The 25,952-nt window shown below is 40.0% G+C and overlaps 1 protein-coding gene across 6 annotated transcripts in view; it reads right to left on the reverse strand.

Moving 5' to 3' along the window:
* The window catches only part of PSD3 (pleckstrin and Sec7 domain containing 3), a 493,623-nt gene that overhangs the window by 278,438 nt on the left and 189,233 nt on the right, over positions 1-25,952 (reverse strand). For 3 of the 6 annotated variants that reach the window (XM_054565912.1, XM_054565914.1, XM_054565918.1), the window contains 2 exons: positions 5,028-6,093; positions 1,943-2,338 (listed from right to left, as the gene is read on the reverse strand). In XM_054565912.1, coding sequence (XP_054421887.1) covers positions 1,943-2,338; positions 5,028-6,093 — 1,462 coding nt within the window. Of the gene's footprint in view, positions 1-1,942; positions 2,339-5,027; positions 6,094-19,056; positions 19,180-19,822; positions 19,945-20,143; positions 20,248-25,952 lie in introns of those variants that run through there. The other 3 variants (XM_054565915.1, XM_054565916.1, XM_054565917.1) reach the window with 3 other exon arrangements.

The following is a 25,952-nucleotide window of genomic DNA, read 5'->3' on the forward strand; positions in this document are numbered from 1 at the left end:
CAAGAAGGCCTGAAGCATACCACTGTCTCGATCTGAGGTGCTAAAATACTATAACCTACTCCAATACTCTCTCTTAACTATCTAACTCTGCCCTACTAATGACTGGCACTCAAGCTGCCCCCAATGATGACCACTTCCTATTCTAAGGGAGCAGACTATACATTTGATAAACCATTCACCCAGTTCTTTCCTGTTCTGACTCCTTGATTTTAATTTCCTCTTTATTGACTTACCCTCCCTATGGCTTCTGCAGCAAAGCCTCTCAGCCCAAAAGGCTCAGCTCCCCAGAAAGCTGCACTGGAATTTTAATGAAAATTTCTGCATTATCTATGCGATAGCATTTTACCACAATTTACAGTTACTGGAGATACTGATGGAAAAAGGAGGACTGAAGTGGCATCCTCCACTCAGGGATGGCCCCTCTCAGAGCCGTCCCCTCTCAGGGACCCTGCCTCCGAGATGCGCTCCTGCGCAGGAACAACCCCCTCTCTGGGATGCCTGCTCTCAGGAACTCCTTCTCGGGGACACACTCCCAGTCAGAGAGCCAGGAAGTCCAAATGCAGGCTTATCAACCATCCAATTCTGACTCACGCATTTACTCAAGCCCTTACTTTGTACCGGCATTCTGCTGGGTCCTTTAATCTAACTCTTTAAACTGCAGTCACACAGTGTACCGGGTATCATTAACTCTATTTTGCAAATATATAAAGCAAGTTTCAGAGGATATAATTGGTTCATCCAAGTAATTCAGACCAAGGTCTTATGCTTTTGAAATCTGTGTTCTTTTCATTATCTCACTGAGACCCTAGAAGACAGCCAATAAGCATGGTCCATTTCACATGGAAACACACGGCCTACAATGTTATAATGTCCCAGTCAGTCTTGAATGTGCTCATCCAATGAACTGTAAACCTATAAACAAACTAGGTATAGAAAATGTTTAATATAGGATGAATTGCTCATAAAAAGAGGTTCCTTGGAAAACTGTACTTTAAATGCTGACTTTTAAAAAAAGCACCAGCATTTTTTTCATACAGCTTTACAACAGTTTATCCCCACTTCGCCTCCCCACCGTCTCCACCCACACACACTTTAAATAAGGAAAACTACATCCAAACTAACACACTTTAATTAAGCAAAACTACATCCAAACTAAATTCATAACATCTTTAGGAAGTTTATCAGGCTCTGCCCACCAGTGGAGATACTAAAGGACAGGCGAACGACCCAAGGGCAATGCGCAGGAGGGAATGGAATGCTGGGTAATCCATATATAGGGAATCACTAAATGACAGCTATGGTGCATACAACCTATAGAATTTGTCATTTTACCTCCCAGGTAGACAAATCCTACAATAGAGAGAGAATAAATGCGCATAGTCTTGACCAAGGTATCAGCTCTGTTGCGCCCCCAGATAGCCAGGTCATTCCCCTGCCACTGCAGGACCAGGAAGGCTGCCTGGCCACAGGACCCGACAGGGCAAAGGCCGGAAGAGACTTTGGTGCCCATCTAATCCCTATCCTCGATTTACGATTAAGGAATCTCTGGCCCAATCAAACAATCTGCTCCACGTCATCAACCAATGTCAGTGTCAACACAAAAGCCAAGGCCTGTCAGGGTCCTTTACACAGCACCATGCCACTGCCACCGAAGCTGCACCATCAGAGCTAATGCCTACTCATCACTCACAGATATGTGTTCAGATACGTGGCCAACTTCTAGATGGTTGTCCAGGAAATACCACCAGAGAGAGTGACCACAGCCTGCCAATTTGGCAAACGACTAAAGTGTATTCTACTTGCCTCTGAAACCCAAATTACATTCACTTATATGCATAGAAAATGACCAAATGTTTTTCAGATATATTCCACACTCTGATTTCCCAAAGAGAAAATGCAACAAAACCCACCAGCACAAAATTAATGAGAATGGGACTAGTACCTTCCCCACAAGGCAATTTCTGGGGCGCCTTTCACGTGGATGGAGTCCCCAGCATCACTGAGCCCGTTGGCGATCCCACCAGAATAGCCCATCACTATTCCGCCATCTGCCGAGACGCTCAGGATGTCCTGCTGTCCTCCCACTGACGTTCTCTCCAGGAACTGACTGCCTTCTTTAATGCGCTGCTGTATCATTGGAGTGAGGGGCATTTCAAAGCTAAAATAGCTATCAGGCTCTGAGTATAATGTCTCCAAGGACTCAGCACTGTAGTATAGAGAAGTGTTGTCCAAAATGGTTTCAAATTGGGAGCTGTACACATCGGTGGAGTCTTCCGTGTACCCAGGCCCCAGGACGTCATCCTCTCCTCCTGTAAGGAGCTCCTCTTGCTCCAGAAGCCTGCAGAGGAAATAAGAGTGAAGAATTTCAACAGTAGGTTAATTTTTTTCTTTTTATTTTTTTCTCTTCAACCACATAAAAAAAAGATAATGTTCTGTAGAGCTAACAGTTGTTGTATTCACTGGGTTTATGCCTTAATATACTTGGGAAGGAAGAGATCACAGACATGTATTCAGGTGGAAAAAAACCTCTTAGCATACATGTGCTATGCTGCCCTCAGATTAATTGAACACAGTTTCAAACTAGTTTCCAAGTATGTGAATATATCTAGTCCAATGAATATTTTAATAAAATATTCTTATTTTAGCCAAGTAAACTCCACAAATTCAAATTATTAACAGCTACTGGCATGCTTAATTTTAACAGAAGCAGACAAATATATTGTGTAAACTTAATGGAGTAAAAATACACTAAGCTTTCATCAGTCTATTAATACTTTCTGATTTAAGTAAGACCAAACACCCTCCAGCAGGTGACTTCATTAGAATCCAAGGGCTGCCCCCTGCTGACAATAAAGCAGCACTGCAGGGAGATTTCAGGTCCAAAATTAGACAGTAAAGGAACTTTAAAAATAAACAAACAAAAACCAACAGACATGTTTATTTCAAGGCTAAGAACACAGTGAAACCCTAAAACAATTTATAAGTGAATATACAGGGGTCGGCTTTAATTAATATGTAGCATGTTCTTCAAATATTAAATATGAACATAGGATAACTAAGTAAAACTTTAAAAACTCCATTAAGTACAAGAGGTCAAGAGTTAGAAAAACCTGGCGCTGAACTCGGATGTGCTCACTACTAGTTATGTCACTCAGGCAACTTGACCTAACTCCTCTGAGTCTCAGATTCCGATAGAAAGGAAATAGAAATATGAATAAAAGCACCTCATAGGGAATCTACATTCCTCTTAGGTACTGGAAGGATTCACCTTCAACAAAACAGCTGTCTTGCTTGTTTTTAAATTACTGAAGGCCTACCATGTGCCAAACACAATTCTGGGTTTATACCCCTTAATGGCTTCTCACTGTAGTTGGAATGAAAAGTTTCTATAATAAAGCTCTTCCCAGCACACTGATTTCCCACCACTCTCCCCAGCTCCTTTATGGTCCTGCTGCCCTGGTGGAGTGTCTGATCTTAAACTTGGCATAAGGCCTTTGCTTCACACAACTCCAGGCAATCCAGCAGCTCTCCTTTGCACATGCTGTTCCCTCTGCCTGGAATAGTCTTGCTCTCCATTCTCCGCCTGGCTAACAGATTGTCCCTCCTCAAGTCTCAAACTAATGATCATTTCCAAAGAAAGGCCTGGCCTAAGTCATCAAATGAATTAGCCTCTCCTGCATTCAAGTGATTATTTCTAGTATGTCTCTCTCCTTTTCTTTCACGGAACCTAGCACAGCTTGTGATCCTGTAATTATTAACATGTTTCTATGGTCAGTGTTTATCTGCAGCAGTAAACTACATGAAAGCAGTGGCCATGCGCCATGTCTATTTTAAATATCCCTTTAGGCCCAGCATGTAGCACCGTCAAGGACACAGAAGACAATCAAGGGATACTGGTGGAAGAAGAAGAGGAGAGGAGATGGCAGGGAGGAAAGGAGAAATGAATTAATAATGTACGCAATAGCAAAAGTACATATTCCAGTGGGAATATAATTACTGAGCCATGTGCCAGACACATTCCCTTTGGAGGGAAGTGTGGAGACTTTATGTGCTGGGGGCAGGGAGGGAGGGTGCAGAGGAGGAGCCCTGGCAGCCAGCCTGAAGGAGCAGCACTCCCTGTGGATTTGTTCATTAATTATGGGGAGAGGCATTTCCGTATACCAATCCAACAAACAAAAAAAGTCCTTCAGCCTTGACAGAGGCATTCTCCCATAAAAACAATGAAATGTGGTATCCTGAAGACAGTGAAGAAAAGATGGTACAAATTAGAAATGACAGGACAAATGGTGGCCAAAAGGAGCACTCCGTGGCCAGACTCTAAGCAAACGAAGTGAAGAAAGATGGGTCACGTCTCCCACTTATCCAGGCTCCGTGCTGGTGCGGATGCGATGTCCAGAATGCATGGAAAGGCCAGGAAATACCAGATGATGCTGAGTTTACTTATCAGGGACATAACCCAAACATTCTGTTCCTGTGAGAAGGGACTCCCATATGAATGCCATGGGACAACTGAATTACACAGTCTGCTTCTGACTTCTTGACCGCCTCTCTCAACCTAAAACTCTGAGTCAGCCCAAACCCAGGGCCTGTCTTCCTACACGTGTGGGGGCTGTACGTAGGCACTGGGGTTGTACCAGGAAAAAATGCCTAAGTTAGGATAAAATGATGACAGAATATGCCAAGGGTCCAGATCTTTTCACATTATTAAAGATAATTGTGGGGTGTTGTAGTTTCCTGTATGTTTCCTTGAAACGTAACAAAATGTCGGAAGTGGATTCACACAGTTTTAGTGTTCACAGCCTCTCCATCGCTCTGCTTCCCCGGCCTACGGCTAAGGGACAACTTTGTAACAAGATCGCCTGGAGAGCTCAGGAACTTAGAAGGAACCTAGCTTTCAGTCACCTCTCTTCCGTTCTATGATAAAAAGGACTCAGATTATTGTGCGTTAAGCTGTCATTGCCAAGCAAAGGTGACAGTTTCCTAGTACATGTCCCAGGCATCGCAGAGAGCAGGGCTATGGGACTCACCTCTCCTTGTCTCTCTCCAGGTCAGGTTTCTTCTCAAGATGTTCTTTGCTGTCCTTTAGGAAGACTTCATCCTCTCCACTCTCAACCAGAGGCACAGGGGAAAATGTCCCCGAGCTCAGGTCAGGCCTCCCTGACGGGAAACCAGCTGAATTACACAAACCAGAAGACGGGATGACATGGCTTGGCACTTTGGAAAACCCCTTGCTTTCAGGAGAGGTAGATTTTGTCTCCAACTCCACAGGCTGCCGTACCTCTCTTTTCTCCCCTCCTGTCCACAGTACTTCTACCCCTTCAAATTCCACGTGTTTGACCCGGCCTGGGCGGCCTGTGGAGCTGCCTCGATCACATCCCCATGGGTGCTCTCTCCCCAGATCAGACCTCCACTCTCTCAAAACACCCGCATGGCCCACAGAGTTGTGGGGCACTGCTGGGCTCCCCGCAGAGACCGCTGGACAAGCTGGCTCCTCCACACGGTAAGCCCCTTTCCTCCCAGGATCTGTTATGTGGGAGGGCTCTGCTTGATTCTCTCCAGTTAATAGCACTGTCAGATCCTTCTGGATGCTCAAATGAAAACTGTCCTCCGTCGTAACTTCAGCTGGAAGAGGTATATATGGCGGTTGTTCGTGGCCAGCAGGGAACAGTTTGCTGGCCCTCTGTGTGTGATGACTGGCAGCGTCCAGCTCTTTTTCCACCCGCTGAACTGAAAAACTAGAAACAGCATCTTTGTCCAGTACCGTTGTAGCCTGTAATGTTCCTGAAGCTATTCTGGCTTCTGTAGCTTTCAGAGCTGAAATCAAAGAGTCTATGGGTTGTAAACTTTGTTCCTTGAGGTGACTGTGAGAGGAGGCCTTGCCAACATCTTTTGGTCCTTCTGTAACACTGTTGAGCCCAGAGTGGGGGCTAGCGAGAAGCCGGACCCCCTCCTGCCCCTGTGGGCCGCACGGCAGAGACTCTGCATCAAACTCAAGAGAAGTTCTTAGGCCTTCTCCACTTTCCTCCATGGTCCCATATTCTGGAAATTCATTTGTGACATTTGGTGGGAGTAAAGTGCTTCCTCCATGATCACCTAGGAACAGAACAGAATGGACACATGACTTGTTTTGAACAACAGTTCCAATGCTTATTCATAAATAGGCACACATATTAGGCACTCAGTAATCTGTATTTGATTCTTTTGCTGTCTCCTTCCCCTCACTATTTCTTAAGTCTCTTGCCAGTGGTTGCCTTCACTGAGCTCACATGAGTGCCATCGCACAGGTTTGGGAGAGAAGGAGACATCTAATGTCACAGGCCATATTTAACCCTGCTTCTGACGAAGTCCCACACAGGCAACTCAGTCGCTGCATATGCAAAAAGAGATTAAAATAAGGATACATATCACTTTCCAAATACCATTCATGAAACAGCAACTAAAATATTTATATTGGGCATAACAACAATAGCCTTGTGGTCCAGCCAACAAAATCTGTGCAGTACAATCTCTGAGATGGAGCCTCAGAAAAAAGACGTGAGCTATTTAAAGTCAGTAAATATTTTTTCAGCAGGAAGCCTCCCTGTTTCACTGTTTAATTTGTGTGGGGGAGGAGGGAAAGCTTTCAGAACTTCCCTGAAAAATAAGAAGGAAGTCAAAATGGAATAGGAAATTTAATATGTGGAGGAAAAAAACTTCCAGGATCCTAATGCATAAAATTGTACTGTTATTTTATGCAGAATCCCAATATATAAAGCAGTGAAAACAACTATTAATATATATTTATTGGATCAAACATACATTTTCTCATTCAAATCGCAGTTAGTGAGAACAAGAAAGACATTCTCATGAACAAAAATTTAAATTGGGAGTTTATGGTTAACAGTTACAGTCATATTAGCCCAGTATCCAATTTCCTTCAGAACTTGGTTTTGGTTACTCTGTATCAAGAAAATCCTAGTATACTAGAAATGCAGTGCATTTACTTTGGCAACTTAGGAAAGAAGGAATCTATTGATTTTAAAGCACGGTGAACTACCTCCTTCTTATTGAGTGAAATATTTTACAAATATCTGATACTACAATTGAAACAACATGAAAGACTTGATTCCAAGACCTGTACAGAATGAGGTAACTTGGAAACATGAGATAACATACGTTGTCCAGCACCATGCAAAATGGGGTGAATAGTAACACATCTGAGAGTATATACTGTTTCATATTCCATTTTAAAACTCATTTGAAATAGATTTTAAAAATTAAATTTGAATTAAGTGTTGATGGAATCCAAGAAACAGTCCTCTGTGATGGCAGTATTTATAATACTTTCATGAGACAGAGCCAAGAAGATGTGGCTTGCTGGAATCTGAAGAGGGAGAAACTTTTCAAACTCTGATTTTAAAAAGGAAGACAGTGAAAAACAGCAAAGGTCCCTCTTCCTTTTAATTTGTTCCCTTTTTAAGATTCAATGGTTTTTAACATAGTCATAACATCGTGCACCCATCCTCCCCCCCAAAAAAGAAATGTGTACCCATTAGCTGTCACTCCCCATTGCCCTGTCTTCTCAGTCACTGGTTACTACCAATCCATTTTCTGTCTCTATGGATTTGCATAAGTCAGAACACTTCACAGAAAGGGAATCATACAATGTGGCATTTTGTGCCTGTCTTTTTTCACTAACACAATGTTTTTTCTTTCTTTTTTTTTTTTTCTTTTTCCTTTTTTTAAGAGAGAAGGGAAGGGAGGGAAAAAGCGAAGGGGAGAAATATCCATGCGAGAAAAATCGATTGGTTGCCTTTCACAGGTACCCTGAACGGCGGCTGAACCTGCAACTGAGGCATGTGCCCTGACAGGGAATCCAACCCACGACTTTCACTTTGTGAATGACAACCAACCAACTAAGCCACACGCACCAGGGCAACACAGTTTTCAAGATTTATCCACATTGTAGCATGTACTAGAACTTCATTCCTTTTTATTGCCAAATAATATTCTATTGTATGGATATACCAGTTCCTTTAGTGATTCATCAGCTGACAAATATTTGTGCTGTTTCCATTTTTTTTCTATTATGAATAATGAACATTTGTATACAAGTTTTTACACCTACGTTTATTTTCAATTCTTTTGCGTATACACCTATGAGTGAAATTTCTGGGTTATGTCTAATGTTATGAGATATGGCCAGTTTCCCACAGACACTACACCATTTTACATTCCTACCAACAGCATGTGAGGGGTCCATCATTGTCCATCTTTTCTATCATATCCATCACAGTGGGTGTGAAATGGTGTCACTGTGGTTTTGATTTGCATTTGTTTCCCTAGTGACTAAATTTATTCTCCTAAGTATTTTATTCTTTTTGATACTATGGAAAGTGGAATTGTTTTTTAATTTCATTACAGGTTATTCATTGCTACCATATAGAAATACAATTTGTTAGTGTATATGGCACTTATATATCCTGTGATCTTGCTGAATTTATTAGTTCTTATAGCCTGATGGTAGATTCCTTAAGATTTATATATATGACCTGTGAGTAGAGAGCGTTTCATTTTTTTCTTTCCTATCTGGGTGCTTTTTATTTCTTCTTGTTGCCTAACTTCCCTGGCTAGACCCTCCAGTAGGGTACTGAATAGAAATATTAAGAGCAGAAATCCTTGTCTTGTGCCTGATCTTAGGAGAAAGCTTTTAGTCTTTCACCACTAAGTATGATGTTAGTTGTGGGTTTTTCACAAACACCCTATATATCAAGATGAAGAAGTTCCCTTCTACTTCTAGTTTGTCAAGTGTTTTATAATGAAAGTGTGCCGAATTTTATCAAATGCTTTTTCTCTGTTATTTGAGATGGGTTTTGATTTTATGTGGGTTTTGTCTTTTACTCTAGTAACATGATGCACTACATTAATTGATCTTTATATACTGAACCAACTTCACATTCCTGGAATGAATCTCATTTGGTCATGGTATATAATCCTTTTTATATCTTGCTAAAATTCAGCTTTCTAGTGTTTCTGCACCTATATTCATAAGCAATATTGGTCTGCAGTTGTATTATCTTTTTCCGGTTTTGGTATTAGGGTAATGCTGACTTCACAAAATGAATTGGGAAGTATTCTATATGGCATTTGTTTACATCTTTTTACACTTTTTTAAGGCTTTTAAGAGCTTTTTCTCCTTTAATTACTCAGAGGACTTCAATTTCTTCAGCACATTAAAGCTACAAATTTATTGTTAATATGCAATGGAAGGGGAAAAAGTGAACAATCCAAATACACGTTTTTTCTTTCTTTAACCCAGTTAAATAGTTTAAACTGATCAGAAAAGGACTTAGTTCATAGCGGGAAACATTTCCTTTAAATTTCATAATGCTTTTCATTATTTCACTAACCTAGAGTACAGCTTTACAAAAAGTCAAGGATTACAGAGTATAACATTCCAAAGGCTGAAGGAATCTAAGAATTCACAGACCTAACGAAACTAAATGAGAAAGCGGGCTCGGAAGAATGGCGCACTTACCACAGGACACAGGAATCAGCACCAGAGCCCGCCTCCCCCGCCTCTGCTAGGCTTGCGACCCTCCCGGCCCCTCCGTCTCTGTCGGCAGTGAGAGGCCCTAGGGTGTGTCGTCAGTCTTTTCCCTGAAGTGAAAGCTATCTTCAGAAACGGTTATCCAATGTCCTGCCTCATTTTCCCATTTCATCTTGGACACCACAATCTTCCTAAAACAAAAATTTCAGTTGCTTTTGCAGTTCCCCATTGCCTACAGAATAAGGTTTAAAGTACAAACTCCTTGACCCATAATCCAGTCCCAACCTATCTTTTCCAACCTCCTCTCTCTCTCTCTCTCTCTCTCTCTCTCCTCCCTTTCAAATGTTATATCCTGGTTCTCCAACTGAAGGAGGGGGGCGCTGCATGGCCACCTGGAAAAGGTTCTCTCCAATATATACTGGAAATAAAGTTAACTCTATGTATACTCTGAGCTCTATACTCCTTTGCCTTTGCTCACCCTCTTTTCTCCACATGGCATAATTTTTCCTCCTGTCTCTACAGGATCAGATTATTTTCACCTTTCAAGAACCAGTCAAATTCTCTCTTCTGAATTAAGACTTCCCATAATCACCAGCCTTGAGAGAAGTCACCTCTCCTCCTACAAACATCAAGAAAATTTTAGCTGTACATTGCATATAGTTGCATATACGTGAAATAAACATGTCACCTCATATTTTAAAGCTTCGAAAGACTATAATTTTTAACCTACCATGAAGTGTTTTGACAAAAGTCTCTGTGGTGACCACTGAAGCCATGTGTAAGTTTAACACCAGAACACACTAGAGTGAAATCTATTCAACAAAATGAAGGAAAATTAAACTTTATGATTTGGGAGCCCACTGTGTTCAAACAGTTTTCACTACCACCTATACAACAACCACTGAAACACTGACACACTGGCTCAAAAAAGACCGATCACAAAGAAATCAAGAAAAAGGGCCTCAAGAAATGAATTCCTCCATCCATTTTTAATACTCTTCATTAACATGTAACAACTTTTAAAGGAGACAGCAAATGCGTCAATTGTGGGCAAATGCTTGCGACAGCTCCATACAGCACCTTGACAACTGGCCAAACAAAGGAGAGGAAAGGGCGCAGGGCAAACGCAAAGCCTGTGTGACAAACAGCTGCTCTGCTATGCTAATCAGTCCTTCTGTTCTGAGTTTGCTGTTCTAACAAATTGTGTTTACCGTTTCACTAAGTAAGGACTGGCACATACCTGGGGAATTAAATGTTCCAAGACGCTAAGTGACTTGACCAAGGTAAATGAAACACTGTTCAATAAAGTGCTTTATGAAAACTAAGTCAGGACTAGGTTCCTGGTCTTTTGTTTCTGAAGAGTCAATGCCTGGGAAAGACTAAGCAGCCTCTCCGTTTCTAAGAACAGTACTGTAACATTACCAAACATAATACAGAATGAAAAAAGTCTCCTACTTGTAGCTTCTGGGTAGAAATAGCCTTAAACCTCATGAGACTCTCAGTCAGAGCACAGACAGTGGCTTCTCTTCCAGTAAGGCACCTTTGTTAGCAGGCAAGAGCTGTTTATGTTTGCCGTTTGCTTTTCCTGTCAACACCTGAACTGTCTTTAACAACAAAGGAAACTTCATAAGATATTAATCCTGACCTTTTTATTTAGATTTTTCTTTCTTTCTTTATTTTTAAATACATTTGTCTCTGCCTCCCCCCCACCACTTTCCCTTGCCCCCTCCCTCCTTCCCTCCCTCAGCTCTTCCCCTTTGGTTTCCTTTATGTTTAAAAAATCAGGACTATTTATGTCAGGGTGATTTTTTAAAAAATTCTTCTTTAAGATTTTAGTTCTGCTCCTTTTAAAACAGGGCCATACCTTCTGGTAAATGCCCATCATTTTCAAATTCCATTCGCTCATTCAGCAAACACTTATCAATTACCTGCTGTGTACTGAATATCGGGGATTCAAAGCTGAATATTGCCAAGACATGAAAAGTCTGCTTGGCACGTTCGAAAGCTCACCTGCAGCACGTGAAGGATGCACAGGGGAGAAAGTTCAAGGGTAAATAGGCTCAAGAGTAACAACACGGGCTGCGGGCAGTAGCGCAGTTGAGATGGTGAGTGAGGCAGGACGAAGGGGGGATGGGTGGTGCGAAGGTGCAAGAGCTGCCCCCTCTCCCATGCCAGCCCGTATGCACACCCACTCTCACCTCCCGCCTCTGCCCTGGCCCTCTCTCATTTCGTGTGCAGCCGCAAAGCCACTGCCCCAGCCTATGCTGACTACTGGGGACTCTGAGAGCTAACTTGTTAGAGCTTTGCCTTGCCTCTCTCAGTCTGCATCAGTCACTAATGTAAGAACCCAGCTGAAAACTGAAATAACTGTTCCTCCTCCAGAAAGTCTTACTGAATTAGTCCTGACCAAATTTGGTCTGATATATGTGACAAAGGGATTTGCTAAATATAAAAAGAGGAACTTTAGCACGTACCTAAATATAACCACATACTAGTAGAATCTGAATTAATGAAAGTTCATAGCTTTACTGCATTTATTTTTCCCCTTTAAGGAATAGAAATGTAGTTTAAAATGTGTAGGAGGGAAGGGAGGAGAAAGAAGGAGAGCTTTTTACCCTCATGTGAAATACATATACTTTTCAGGGTGTCTATTTATAGTCCTTTAGGAGTCATCCTTCTCTAACAGGAATCTTATCCATGGCTTTCGTATTTGGTCAGATTCCTAACAAATTATTTCCTGTTGTTTAGTAAAAATGCTTTTTTCCTATGAGAAACTAAAACCACTGACTTAATTTTTTTGTTTGTATGTTTAATATACTGAGAAAGAAATAGAATACTTTCGAATGCTAACAAGTTAAATGTTAGGCCCTCGCTGGTGTGGCTCAGCGGACTGAGCGTTGGCCTGTGAATCAAAGGGTTGCCAGTTCGATTCCCAGTCTAGGGCACATACCTGGGTTGCAACAGTGGCCACGTCCCCAGTAGGGGGCATGTGAGAGGCGGCCACGCATTGATGTTTCTCTCCCTCTTTCTGCCTCCTTTCCCCTCTCTGAAAATAAACAAAATCTTAAAAAAAAATAAAATAAAATTTAAAGAAGATCAATATCAGGAGAGCTTACGGTTGTATGTTAACTAATCCTCTACTTCAGGAACACAGGGACAGGATTGTAATAAAATAGAATAGAATAGAAAAAAATTCAACATCAAACTAAAAAGCTTCTGTATAGCAAAGAGAATGATCAATCAAATGACAGGCAACATATTGAATGAAAAAAATACTGTAATTCTATATCTGATAAAGAGTTAATATTCAAAATATATGAAGAACTCATACAACTCAATATCAAAAAAAGCAAACAATCTGGGCAAAAGATCTGCATAGATATTTTTCCAAAGAAGACATACAAATGGACAACAAGTATAGTAGTTGACCCCTGAACAATACGGGTTTGAACTGCATGGTCCACTCCTATGCAATTTAAAAAAAATAAATACTGTAAATGTGCTTTCTCTTCCTTATGATTTTCTTAATAAAATTTTCTTTTCTCTGGCTTACCTTTCTTATTGAAAGACTACAGGTCACAATACATGTAACATAATGCATTAATCAAAATTTTTGTTATCGGTCAGGCTTCTGATCAACAGCAGGCTATGAGTAGTTAGCAGATTTATATGCAGATTTCGATAGTGCAGACGTCAGTGCTCCAACCCCCGCTTATTCAAGAGTCAACTGTGCATGAAAAAAATGCTCAACATCACTAATCACCATCAGAGCCACAATGAGCTATCACCTCATACCCGTTAGGATAGCTATTGTCAAAAACACGAGAAACGACAAGTGTAAGTGAGGATGTGGAGAAAGGAAACCTTGTGCACTGTTGGTGGAAATGTCAATTAGTGAAACCACTGTAAAAAAAAAAACAGTTGGAGGTTCCTCAAAACACTAGAATTAGAACTACCATATGATCCAGAATTCCCCTTCTGTGTGTATATCTGAAGAAATGGAAACAATGACTTGAAAAGATATGTGCACTCCCGTGTTCATTACAGCACGGCCTAGAATAGCCAAGATATGGGAGAAACCTGTGCCCTTCGATCGGTGAATGGATAAAGGAAATATGCTGTGTTTATACAACAGGGTATTATTATTTAACCCTAAAAAAAAAAGGAAATCACACCATTTGCCACACCATGGATGGACCTTGAGGCCATTATGCTAAGTGAAATAAGTCAGAGAAATACAAACACCATACCATATGATCTCACGTGTATCTGGAATAAAAAAAAAAAAACATACACCAGCTCATAGATACACAGAACATACTGGGGGTTGCCATAGGCTGATGGTGGGGTGGGCAAATGCACAGAGGGTCAAAAGGTACAAACTTCCAGATATAAAATATCTGAGCCATGAGGAGGTAATATGCAACATGGTGACTATAACTAATGATACTGTATTACATCTTTGAAAGTTGCTGAGAGAGTAGATCTTCAAGTCCTCATCATAAGAAAAAAAATTTGTAACTATATACAGTGATGTTAACTAGACTTATTGTGGTGATCATTTCATAATATAAATATTGAATCATTATGTTGTACATCTGAAACTAATGTAATTTTGTATGCAAACTGTATCCCAATTTTTAAAAAACTCTTCAGATCATGGAGAAATGATCCTGCTCCATAAGATGGACTTCAGAAAGACCGTGCCCTTCTAAGAATAATCCTGTTTGAGGACCAGTATATGAAATGGATTTTCTTCTACTCTGGCTAGCAACCTCCTTAAAAGAAAGTGGTTAAAGAAAATAATGATATTCAGCCCTGACTGATGTGGATCAGTTGGTTCGGCATCATCCCACAAAGCGAAACGTTGCCAGTCCGATCCCCAGTCAGGGCGTGTGCCTGGGTTGCAGGTTCTGTCCATGGTATGAGAGGCAGCTGATCAATGTTTCTCTCTCACACTGCTGCTTCTCTCTGTCTCTTTCTCCCTCCCTTCTCCTCTCTTTAAAATAAATAAATAAAATCTTTTAAAAAAATAATATTCATAACAAAAACTGTTTGGCAAATCTACTACATACTTGGTCACAGGAAGCTGAAATGTAAAGCAAGTAAAAAAAGTTTATCATGAGAGATTCTGAGCAATGGGATGTAAGATTCCCAAGAGGATATGACTGTCATGTCTAGGCCTAGAGCCTTAAGGAGAACCACAATTATGAATTCTCTAAATATACACATTCCCTAGAAATTGGGCCCCATTATTTTTAGGCAAAGGGTTTTGGTTTGTTTGTTTTGTTGCTATACTAGAAACTCTAAAAGACAAGAACTTTGTCTACTTTCTTCACCACTGTGTCCCCAGAGCCTAGAATAACAATACCTAGCAAAATGAACATATTCATTGAATCAATGAATAAATGAAGAACATCCTATAATCAACAGGACACCATTTAATAGAAACTAAAAACAAACAAAAAGCTTCCCAAACACAGGCAAAATACTACATGTCAGAGCCACCCAAGTTCTGTCCCCTACTCCCAAGGATGGTCTTGAAGAGAATGGTGGAAACCCGGGGGTCCTTCCTAACTTTAGAGCTAGCTGATTCTCCCATTTGCTCAGCCAGTAATCACTGAACACGAAACCAAATACATACAGAGCACTGGAATACAGCAACAAGCAAGGCCAGCATGGCTCTGCCATCAGGGAGCCTGCAACGCAGCAACTCCATCTGTATTACTTGTCTACCATGGACAAATTCAGGCAGTGGTAAAGTTAAGTAGAGACAACATCGGCCACAGTTCTAGAATTCAACATGATCTTACATAGGCTATTACCATTAGGCATAATTTTTTTCAATTGATTATCTTAGTCCCTAAATGCTGAGCTGTACAATATGGTAGCTGCAGCCACTTACGGTTATGTAAATTTCAATTAGTTAAAATGAAAGAAAATTGAAAATCCAGTACTCAATACTATTTGTAGCTAGATGTAGCCACCACATTGCATTACATAAATATGTAACATTTTTCCATGATCACAGAAAATTCTATTTGAAAGTGCTTCCCTAGAACCTTCCTACTCAAAGTGTGGCCTTGGCTCAGTAGCACAGGTATCACCATGGAGTTTGTTAAAAATGCAGACTCAGGTACCACCCCAGACCTTCCTAATCATAAGCTGTATTTCTAAAGAGAATCCCAGAAAATTTGTCTACATGTTTAAGTATGACAGGCACTTCTCCAGAGAACTACAACAATATTTAGAAATTGTTCTGACTACATTTAAATGGCTGTGTTTTTATTCTAAAAGATAATCTCAAGAGTTCCTACCTCTTAATGGAAAGGTTCAACTATTTATATCAAATAGAAGTACTAAAGAAAGCAAACAGTCTCTCCTTCCTACCAAGAGAAAGGCCTTGCTCTGCTTTGCCCTCCAATCACCCTGGGATCATTTCCAAGAGAGGAAGAGACTGTCTCTACAGCAATATGACCTCTTCTTTATTTCATAGCTCATAGCTAATTTCCATCACAATGAATGGTCCATGACTCTACACTTCTGTAAAAAGCCCATAAAATCCTAAAATAACTGCAAATGTAAACTTGAACATTAGTAAATACACAGCCTTAAAGAAATTACATTGGAGGCATTGGCTGGGGAAGCTCACTTGGTTAGAGCACTGTCCCGATATACCAAAATTGTAGGTTCGATCTCCAGTCAGGGTACATACAAAAAGATTACATTGGCACTGCAAGAAAAAGAACTGAAGGAAAGGTAAGGTTTTTCAATTTTTAAAAACATGTATAGCTCTGGCTGATGTGGCTCAGTGCATTGAGTGCCAGCCTGTGAACCAAGAGGTTGTGGGTTTGATTCTCAGTCAGAGCACAAGCCTGGGTTGCGGGCCAGGTCCCCAGTTGGTGTTGCACAAGAGGCAACCACACATTGATGTTTCTCTCTCTTTTTCTCTCCCTTCCTCTCTCTCTAAAAATAAAAAAAATTTTCTTAAAAGATAAAATAAAAACAGGGATATTTTCCCAGATTTTTAATATTCATGATATTGGATATATTACTTGTAAAATAAAAATTCATGGGTAAATTTACTCTGATGAGGCACTTTCAAGAATGTGCTAAGGGTCTCTGATCTATTTTCTATGAGTATAATTCAAAAGATTGTCAATCCTTTACATTATGGCTAACGTAGCCACTTAAAAGGCTATTTTCTCTCCTCTCTTTGTAGGTTGTTCATAAACCCAATAATGTCCTTGGTTTTCACTGTGCCCTAATGACAATCAGTCGGCAAACACATTAAAACTTACATAACCAGTCAATAAAATAAAAGGACTAAAAATTCTTATTTTAATACTGGAAAATTTGCAAAAACAGGCTGACAGACCCACTCCCTTTGACGTGTCAGGAAAGAATTCAATCCCATACACAGAAGGGTGACTGTTTGTCACCTTTATAGTCTGAAATTTCTTAAAATCAATAAAATTTGGAAGACAAAGGTCCAATTTACAAAACAAATATAAAAAGTAAGCTTTGCAGAGCTAAAAAAAAACCCTCAAAAAAATCTCAAATGCATTTCTGTGAGTATAAGTAACTCTAATCTTTAACTGTGAATAATGATATATGTTTTTGTGTCTAATAATCAAGAAGCCCCTCCAGTAACACAGTGGTGCATACATGCTTCAGATTTGCAATGCAACAGAAAAGGCTACATTAAAACACACGCACGCACACACACACACACACACACGCACGAGAATAATCTAATCCATTTTTTTCCTAAGCAATGGGCAACATATTTAGTATGATAAAAATAACAGAAAATGAGTATGAGTAATGAGATTTTACTAAATGAGTAATCTAAGTACATTATATTTTGGCACATGCCCTTTACCGTAATAAAAGTCACATTTTGGAGAAGGCTACTGTGTATAGTGAAGGATGCTGGCTGCCTATAGTCTGGTCACTAATAATTCTCCAAAAGCACAGGAATTTAAGGTGTTTATATGCTGCAAAACCAGGAAAAGGCCTGCCAACCACTACACAAGCTATTAGCATGTGCACACAAATAGAGTGGTTCCATTATTTGGATGCTCTTTCCCAAGTGATTAATGGTTAGAGCTGTGCTTTCCTCAAACTAAATTTCACATGCTAATGATTCAGAACCTTTTTTTCCTCACTCAGTTCCAATCCCCAGGGAAGTGACTCTAGCTTACCATTCCAGCCAAGTTCCGAGGAAGCTCTGCAAGCTGAGGGGCAAGAGCACCACACACAGCACAGAGAAGGCAAACCGAGCGAGACAGGAACAGCCCACTAATTTTAAACCAGAGTCTCCGCGGCGCAGTTACTCACCATAGAGAGGGAATGCTCAGCTGTGAGAGCTGAGTTTAAGCCTGTCTCTAAAATCATTGGTTCGTAAAGCTGCTTTCCTTTTTTTCAAATAGGTTTTTTCACTTTTATCTATCATCCACCCCTCTGAATTTTTTTTTCTCTCTACACCTTGTGCTTCTCTTTTCAGCTTTACTGCTTCTGATCAGAGTTGCTCCTCTGATTTCATCCATTCTATCCATTTTCTACTACTTCCTCCTGTTTAGGAATCCACACTTTTAAAAACCCAATTAAATTTTTTCTGGCTTTACTGAGATATAACTGACATACAGAGTAGTATAAGTTTAAGGTTTACAATATGTTAATTCTATACGTACAGACTTCAAAATGATTACCACTGTAGCTTTAGCTAACATCTCCATAATGTTATATAATTTTTTTTTTGTGGTAAGAACATTTAAAATCAACTCTCTCAGCTGAGAGGAAGTATATAATACAAGATTACTAATTATAATCACTCTGCTGGACATTAGATCCCCAGAACATACTCATCTTATAACTGGAAGTTTATGCTCTTTGATCAGCATTAACATGTCCCTATTTCCTTCACTCCAGTCCCTGGTAACCACCATTCTACTCTCTGAAAAACCCAATTTTGAAAATTCTCTCATTTTCACTTTTTCTTTTTATTTGAAAAAGCAAAAAAATTGTAAACCTTTAAATAACACCACAATCTTGTTTATGGTAGGTTCTCCTGCTAAAGTTAATGTGGACATAGTAGAATTAAAAAAAAACTTATATTTTAATATTCTAAAAAATAAAATTGATGTTAAAGTACTATACAATCTTTTAAAAGTCATGAATGCCAAACAGCTGGAGTTCTAGGCAGTGATGATTAACTACAGCTGCAGACTCCTCGAAACTGCTGTGTGTCAAGACAGGTGTTAGGTGCAGTGGTAAACAACCACCTCGCTCAGCCTCTGGTCTGTCACAAGCCTCAGCTGATCCACATTTGCATTCAGTAGTTTTCATGTTCAATAAGAAATCCACAGTTTTGCTAAGGATTCAGGCTGCAACCTGACATGAGCAATAATTTCAAGTATACCTGAAAATGCAAATTTTATAGAAAGCTTAAAGTCAAGTTGCCTGGTGGGAGAAATCTGGAGTTACGCTAAAAGTGACACTTTCAATAGACAGGAAACACATACCCTATATGTAAACCGAGGAGTTAAAATACCCATCACAAGCTTCCAGTAGAGACATCCTCAGGCTACAGATTCACAGAACATTTTTGATGCTACCCTAGAGCTAACCTGTTGTCTTCTAGGTTATTCAGGCAGAGCGATACTTCAGGCATGCAGATGGAAAAGAATTTGAGCTCTTTAAGAGAAACTCCCCCCAATTCCCATCAAGTGCCACAATATGTCTTTCTAAAACTATAGAGGTAACCCGCTTTCTTCTTTCTTTCTATGTAATACTGAAAACAGGGAACAGAAATAGTATGATAGAATCCTGCATTGCCAGGAAAGCTGGCTGAACCAAAAAAAAAAAAAAAAAAAAAAAAAAAGACTGAAAGGAAATAAAATTACAGGTAAATAATATTCTGCTTTCTGCTTAAAAATAAAAATTTGGGAAAATCCAAAGTCAGATGCTAAAATAAACGTTCCAGGTTAAAGCCAGGTGAGGCACTGGGCAAGAGCATTCGGAGGGCAGGTGGCACCGTTCTGATGACTGGGGAATTAAAAGAACAGTTGGCGTGGGCAGCCCTGAACAAATGCAGGACGCTCTTCTCTGTGTCGGGATTCAGCAAAACCTGGTGTAGCCCCAGGAGTCTCCTACTGGGACGGTCAAAAGACAAGACTAGTAAGCAAAAGCAGTCAATAAAACAGACGGATCATTTCACAGCAGCATTTTACAAGAGAGAGAGATATAAAAATAGATTTGCCTGCATAGACCTACAAAGAGGTTACTCACAGAGATTACTGTAGCTCCAGCAGTTACCCATTGATCATAGAAAATGCCCAGTTCATCAGCTTAACACTTGAGAAAAGTTAGCTAGAAAAAGCCAGCTAATTCAAAATCTGCTGTTCTAGTCAACTGGAAGCAAATTAGTTTCAAATTTCCTGGCAGCCCCTTTTGCCCTGCACTGCACGCGGTGATGTCAGTGGAAGCACTCTGAGCACCGGGAGCCCTGGGAGAGGAGCTGCCGCTTCAGTCCCTCTCACAAAGGCTAAGCAGCCGGTCTCGCTCGCCCTCTCTCTGCCTCTGTCACTGCGCTCTACCTTGGTCGCTTACCGAAAAAACCACCGTGGGGCTTTTCTATATTTGTGAAAACTACTTCCAAGGAGATAATTGAGATGATGGGAGTGAGCTTTAATGTAACCATTTCCCAGTGCAGCAGCAGGAGCCCCAGCACAGGCTCCGAGAGGACTGTACCATCCTCGGTGACATCAGAGGTGGGGCTGTCATCTAAGTATTATGCAGCATTTTCTGTGATGCGAGAATGATCCACGTGAAAGGAGACGGATGGTTTCCCTTTAAAAGCATTTAACTCTCGGGTTACTTAAAGCAGAAAAGGCAAAAGTAAATATAATGTTGAAAAACTGCTGTGGGAGAATAAAAATCCTGATTTGCCTGTCCTTATCTCACTGCTGAATGATGCTGCCATCCAAAGTCACTTTAGCGATGATTACATTACCGTTCCTGTCATTAGATTAATATTTAATGGGTGACTGATGTTACTTGGAAACTGTGTCATGAAAAGATTCACAGTCATTAACGTCTACTTTAAAATATGATGGCATAAACTTTTACATCACTAATAGTTCCTTGGATGTATGCAGTGCCTTTCAACACAATCTCAATAAAAATACTAAATGTAAAAACTAATGGTTTTGGAGATGAGAAAAGTGAGGTAAAGAATAGCACAAGATGAAGAGCATAATGTAATATTGGTCCTTAATCTTGGTAATGGAGGTTAATACAAACATTAAAAATAACTCATCTTCTATAACCCAAATATTCTAACCAGTATAGAATGCAGAGGCTAACAACACAAAGCAATTGATATTTATTTTCATTCATTCCATATACATTTACCAAGTGCTTAGTAGCAGCTAGAAAATGTGTTGTGTTTAATTTAAAATGCACATTTCTGATAAATAATATAATCAGAATACAAAGTTATTTATATAGTGCTTATTATGTGCCAGGCCCTGCACTAAGCAACTTCATTGTATTAACTTGCTATTTCTACCTGCAGCCCTCTGGGATAGCTACCTTAATTAACCCATTTTACAGATAAGATCACTAAAACACAAGAGGTATGCCGCTTGTCTGAGATCATGTGGCTAAAACTGGCACAGACAGGATTCAAACACAAGCAGTAAGGCTACGAAGTCCGCCCCCTGGGCCACTAAACTATATTGCCTTTTAGAGCTTCCTTGTGAAGTAGGAGAATTCTAAAGGAATAAAATTTTCAGGATTTAGAACCACCGCAAGCCAAAAATAGCCACGTCTGAAGAAGATATGCCCAAATAGAAGAGGATTAAAGTAGAGAAGAGGATTAAGGTAGAGATGCACCGGCACCTAGAGAAAGCTTAATGAGGGTGAAAATAATACGAATAGAAGTTCAGTGCTCACTGCTCGAGTGACCCTGGGCCAATGGCTTAAAATCTTTCGACGTTAGTTTCCTTATTTCTGAGCTTTTAAAATTATAGACAGTATAAAAATGTGGCTAAAGCATATGATCTAGACTTGTCATCTGGACTGTATCACTTTCTAATTATGTCACCATAAGCAAGTTATTTAACCTCTGAGGGGCTCAATTTCTTCATCTGAAAAAAAAAAAAGACAACAATGGGGTTGTTCTGAGGGTTAAATGAATGATGCAAATAAATATATAAAGCCCTCAGACTAGCAACTAGTATATAACAAAAGCTCAATAACAATAAATTTTATTATTAATATAATCATTGCTTTTAGTATTATCATTACTACTTAGTGTTATTTTTAAATTAAAACTGCTAGCTTCCTCCCTTTTCAAAAACCTGTCCAAGGAGAACTGCTATTTTCCAGAGTTGGTTGGAAAGCAGAAAGGATAATCTCTGTTGGCTTCATATGAACATTCACCAATCCATGCATCACCAATTCCCTAAGAGACATAAGCTGTAATTGCTGGCCCTGCCTTCCAAGAAAGCTCCTTACAAGGGGAAAAACAGGGGCACAGAATGGACCTGTCGCCAACCTCAACCTCTTCCTTCCTCTACCTGAATTATGGACAGTGGTTAGAGCTGACACAACCATCCTTAACTCTAGGCACCCCATTAGCTAGGAAGGCAAAACAGAGAGAGTCCCAAACCCACCATAGACCTCTTACTCTATTAGGCTCAAGGATTTAATTCAAGTTTTCTAATATATGCAACTCTTCTTGATCCTGATACACGAGGGCCACGATTTCCCTATAATTTCAAAGGCAAATTTGATGGATGGATGATTTAGCACGACTTTTGTGTTAAGTCCTCTGTGCATGCCTCCTGTCCAATGACAAGTCAAAGTCAATGGATGACCCCGTGGGAAACAAGAAAAAGAAATACACCGTTTCCCAATACTTGGTAGCTATGTTGTCTTATTATAAACAGAACAAGGGAGGATAGAGTAGGTGACAGGCTGGCAGGCGAAAGGCTACTCCTCCATCTGACTTTCTTCCAGTCTCTGAATGGGTTCAGGTTTCCAATCTGCATGCTCTTAGGTTAATATTAAAAGGAGGACAAAAACACTCAAATACATGGGGGAGGGTACTTAATAAAATTAGGGTTTTTATACAGGTTATATACCTAAGATGGTCACCCTTAACTACAACTACTAGTAACCTTCCAGAAATAAATATGTCTCAACTATACAAATGTCTCATTTTCAAGTGTCTAGCAAGTCACATTGGGTTTTAATTAACACTGTCTTTGACTGATACCCTAAAACTCACCATTTCAAAAAGTGAAATTCAAAAATAAATTTGTTACATACTTTCTAATCTCTCATGGGCACTACCTCTAAAAAATATACATACAGAAACAGCATGTGAGTCCATAACTGGTTGAGCAGTGCCATCCTGAGGTTCCTGATTATTTTGTTTTGTTTTTGAAACATAATCCAATAAAGCCACCATTATCCTTGACAGATAGATAATATCAATAACATTCAGAGGAGAAAACTACTGGAAAATTCACAAACCAATATTCTGTTTACACCTTTTCTGTAATATACAATAAATTGTTTTCCTAGAAATATCATTGACAGATTGAAATAATTAAAAAAACTCGATTTATAAAATGTACTTTTGCATTAAAATTTAACCCTCTGTGACAGCACAGATGGACTTGGAGAACATTATGCTACATGAAATAAGCCAGTCAGAGAAAGACAAATACCATATGATTTCACTCATATGGGAAATCTAATGCACAAACTGAGCAAGTGAAACAGAGACACACTCATAGATAAGAGAGCGGATTTGCAGCTATTGGTGGCAGTGTGAAGGGATCAAGCAGAAAAGAACTCAAGGACGTGGACAATAGTGTGGTGATTGTGGGGACATGGGTGGGTGGAGGTAGGAGAGAGTATAAGGGGGATAAATGGCAATGGGAAAAAATGCAATAAAAAATAAACTATGAAAAGCATTTGAAGAAAAATTTTTAAAGATTTTATTTATTTATTTTTAGAGCGAGGGGAAGAGAAGGAGAAAGAAAGGGAGAGAAACATTGGTGTGAGAGAGAAACACTGATCAGTTGCCTCTCACATGCCCCCCAACTGGGGACCTGGCCTGTCACCCAGGCATGTGCCCTGACCAGGAACTGAACAAGTGACCTTTTGGCTCCCAGGCTGACAGTCAATCCACTGAGCCACACCAGCCAGGGCTAAAGAAATATCTTTATAAATAAAAGTATGCCCACTGACTGCAACCAATGTTTTTCAATAAAGAGTGTGCGAAATTTAAATTATAAAATATTTTGAATGTTAACATATGAAGTCTGTATTGACTATATCTTCTTATTTCTGTAGTGATGCTCTGGCATTTGGGGCCTTGATATTGGAGAAGCAGCCCTTCCCAGTGCTAGCAGTTTCCTGGAGGTAGCAAAGAACTCCCCTGAGAGTGCACTTTTGCCATACAAACCAACCAGTCCAGAGCCACACCCCACTATCCCTTCCATCAACCTCTCTCACACTAATCCGAAATAGTCTGGGGCTCTAAGTCACTCCAGGGCCTGGCAATGGACATCTAGGAACCACCCTCAATAGACCAGAACCCATGAAATTATTCAAACTATCCAGTCCTAAACTTAATCCACCTGCCTTACTCATTCCCTTCCCACAAAAACACCCCCGAAGGCTGGGCCAGCTCTCCCCGGTCTCCTCCGCTTCATCCTCAGTGGCCCGGCAGGTGCACCATGCCTCCTGCTTCTCGGGATCCTTGGGAACAAACTTCTTCCTTCATGGCAATTATTTCTGTCTGTGGGTCCTACTGTACCTAATTAAAACAAGTCTCAGGTACAAATTTTGTAAAGCTTTAAGAGAAATGAGAAATTATTCATTAAGAACAAAATTTCAAATCTGTAACATATTTCTAGACTTTAGTGTCACTAGCACTGTCTCTTCAGTTTAGAAATGACAAGCTGTAGGTAGTAAATTTTTATTTGACATAATGTGTTATTTCTCAAAAAAGTCAAAGTAATACAAACAGGCAATTTAGTATGAGACATTAGATTTACACATTTATAAACATGTATCTTTTTAGGAAGTAGGCCAAATAATCAAGTAACTTATAATAACTCCTTTATTAGGTTAATTTTGCACATACATAAAATCACATGCTACATAAAACAGTGAAAAACACTTGCTTTTATTCACTTACATTTCAGGGAGTTATTTCATTCAAGCTTTTCACATGCAATTTGTCACTAGCATCTTTGCTACCACTAGAGTCTCATTTTCAGCTCTATGACATCTTCAGCTTGGTCTTAAGCTGAGACACAGCAATTTTTAAATCTGCATGATGCTGTAACTGGGAATTGTATCCTAATCCAAAGTATCCACTCACTTCAGGTGACCTCCACAATGTACCCACTTTCTGTATGACCTTTAAGTCATCTTTAAAAAAGATGGTTTACAGTGCCCACTCTAGAATCACTTACAACTCTAGGATCATTTCCCCAGGACTAATTACTAAAAGTGTGTTGAATTTGTTCTCTTCCCCCCTTTTTAGCCCATTTTAGTGATTGCTATAAACATCCCCACTGGCATTGTCTGTAGTTAGTTCAACTTAACATGTTTTCTCCAAAAAGTTCTTGCTTATTCAAAATAATCAAAACATCCCTAATACAAAATAAGTAAGAACTTGAACACAAAACCATCCTCCTTTTCTGATAACTTTGAGGAAGACATCCTTGCCCTAATTTGAGGGATAGGGGTGTCCTAACCACGGCCTGCAGGCCACATGCAGCCCAGGATGGCTATGAATGTGGCCCAACACAAAATCGTAAATTTACTTAAAACCTTTTTCTTGTTCATCAGTTTTTATTCGTGTTTGTGTATTTAATTTGTGGCCCAAGACAACTCTTCTTCTTCCAGTGTGGCCCAGGGACACCAAAAGGTTGAACATCCCTGGATAGAGGTTATTAATTCCTATCCACAGGTGAAGAGCACAGGGAGTTTAAGCCTCCAGAGCCAACACACAATTAGAAGATAAGGAGAGTGAGAAATATCCCTCAGACCAAAGTTTAAAAAAAAGAAGAGAAGAGAAGAGAAAGGAAGCTGTCTTCCCGGAGGATGCCTGGATGACCCTGCTGCAGCTGCCTGCGTCTCCCAAAGAATGACCTTTGCCTCTGCAGTTTTGCCTAGAGGGTGGGGGCAGGCAGCAGGACTCCCCTTGCTGTTCGGTAACAGTTCCGTAAGACTAGAAAGGAAAGTGAAACAGGGAAGTGTATTACCTATGGGGTCCTGGCACAGTACAGATAGGCAAGATGGAAGTCACACTGACCTCCTCCCAGGACCAATTTGGAACTGCAACTAGTTGTGGAGAGATCACCCAGAAAAAAACAACTGAACAATA

This window comes from Pteronotus mesoamericanus, unplaced genomic scaffold (genome assembly GCF_021234165.1).
Source record: "Pteronotus mesoamericanus isolate MK-2021 breed Mesoamerican mustached bat unplaced genomic scaffold, CSHL_Meso_final contig_169, whole genome shotgun sequence".
Taxonomy (NCBI): Eukaryota; Metazoa; Chordata; class Mammalia; order Chiroptera; family Mormoopidae; genus Pteronotus; species Pteronotus mesoamericanus.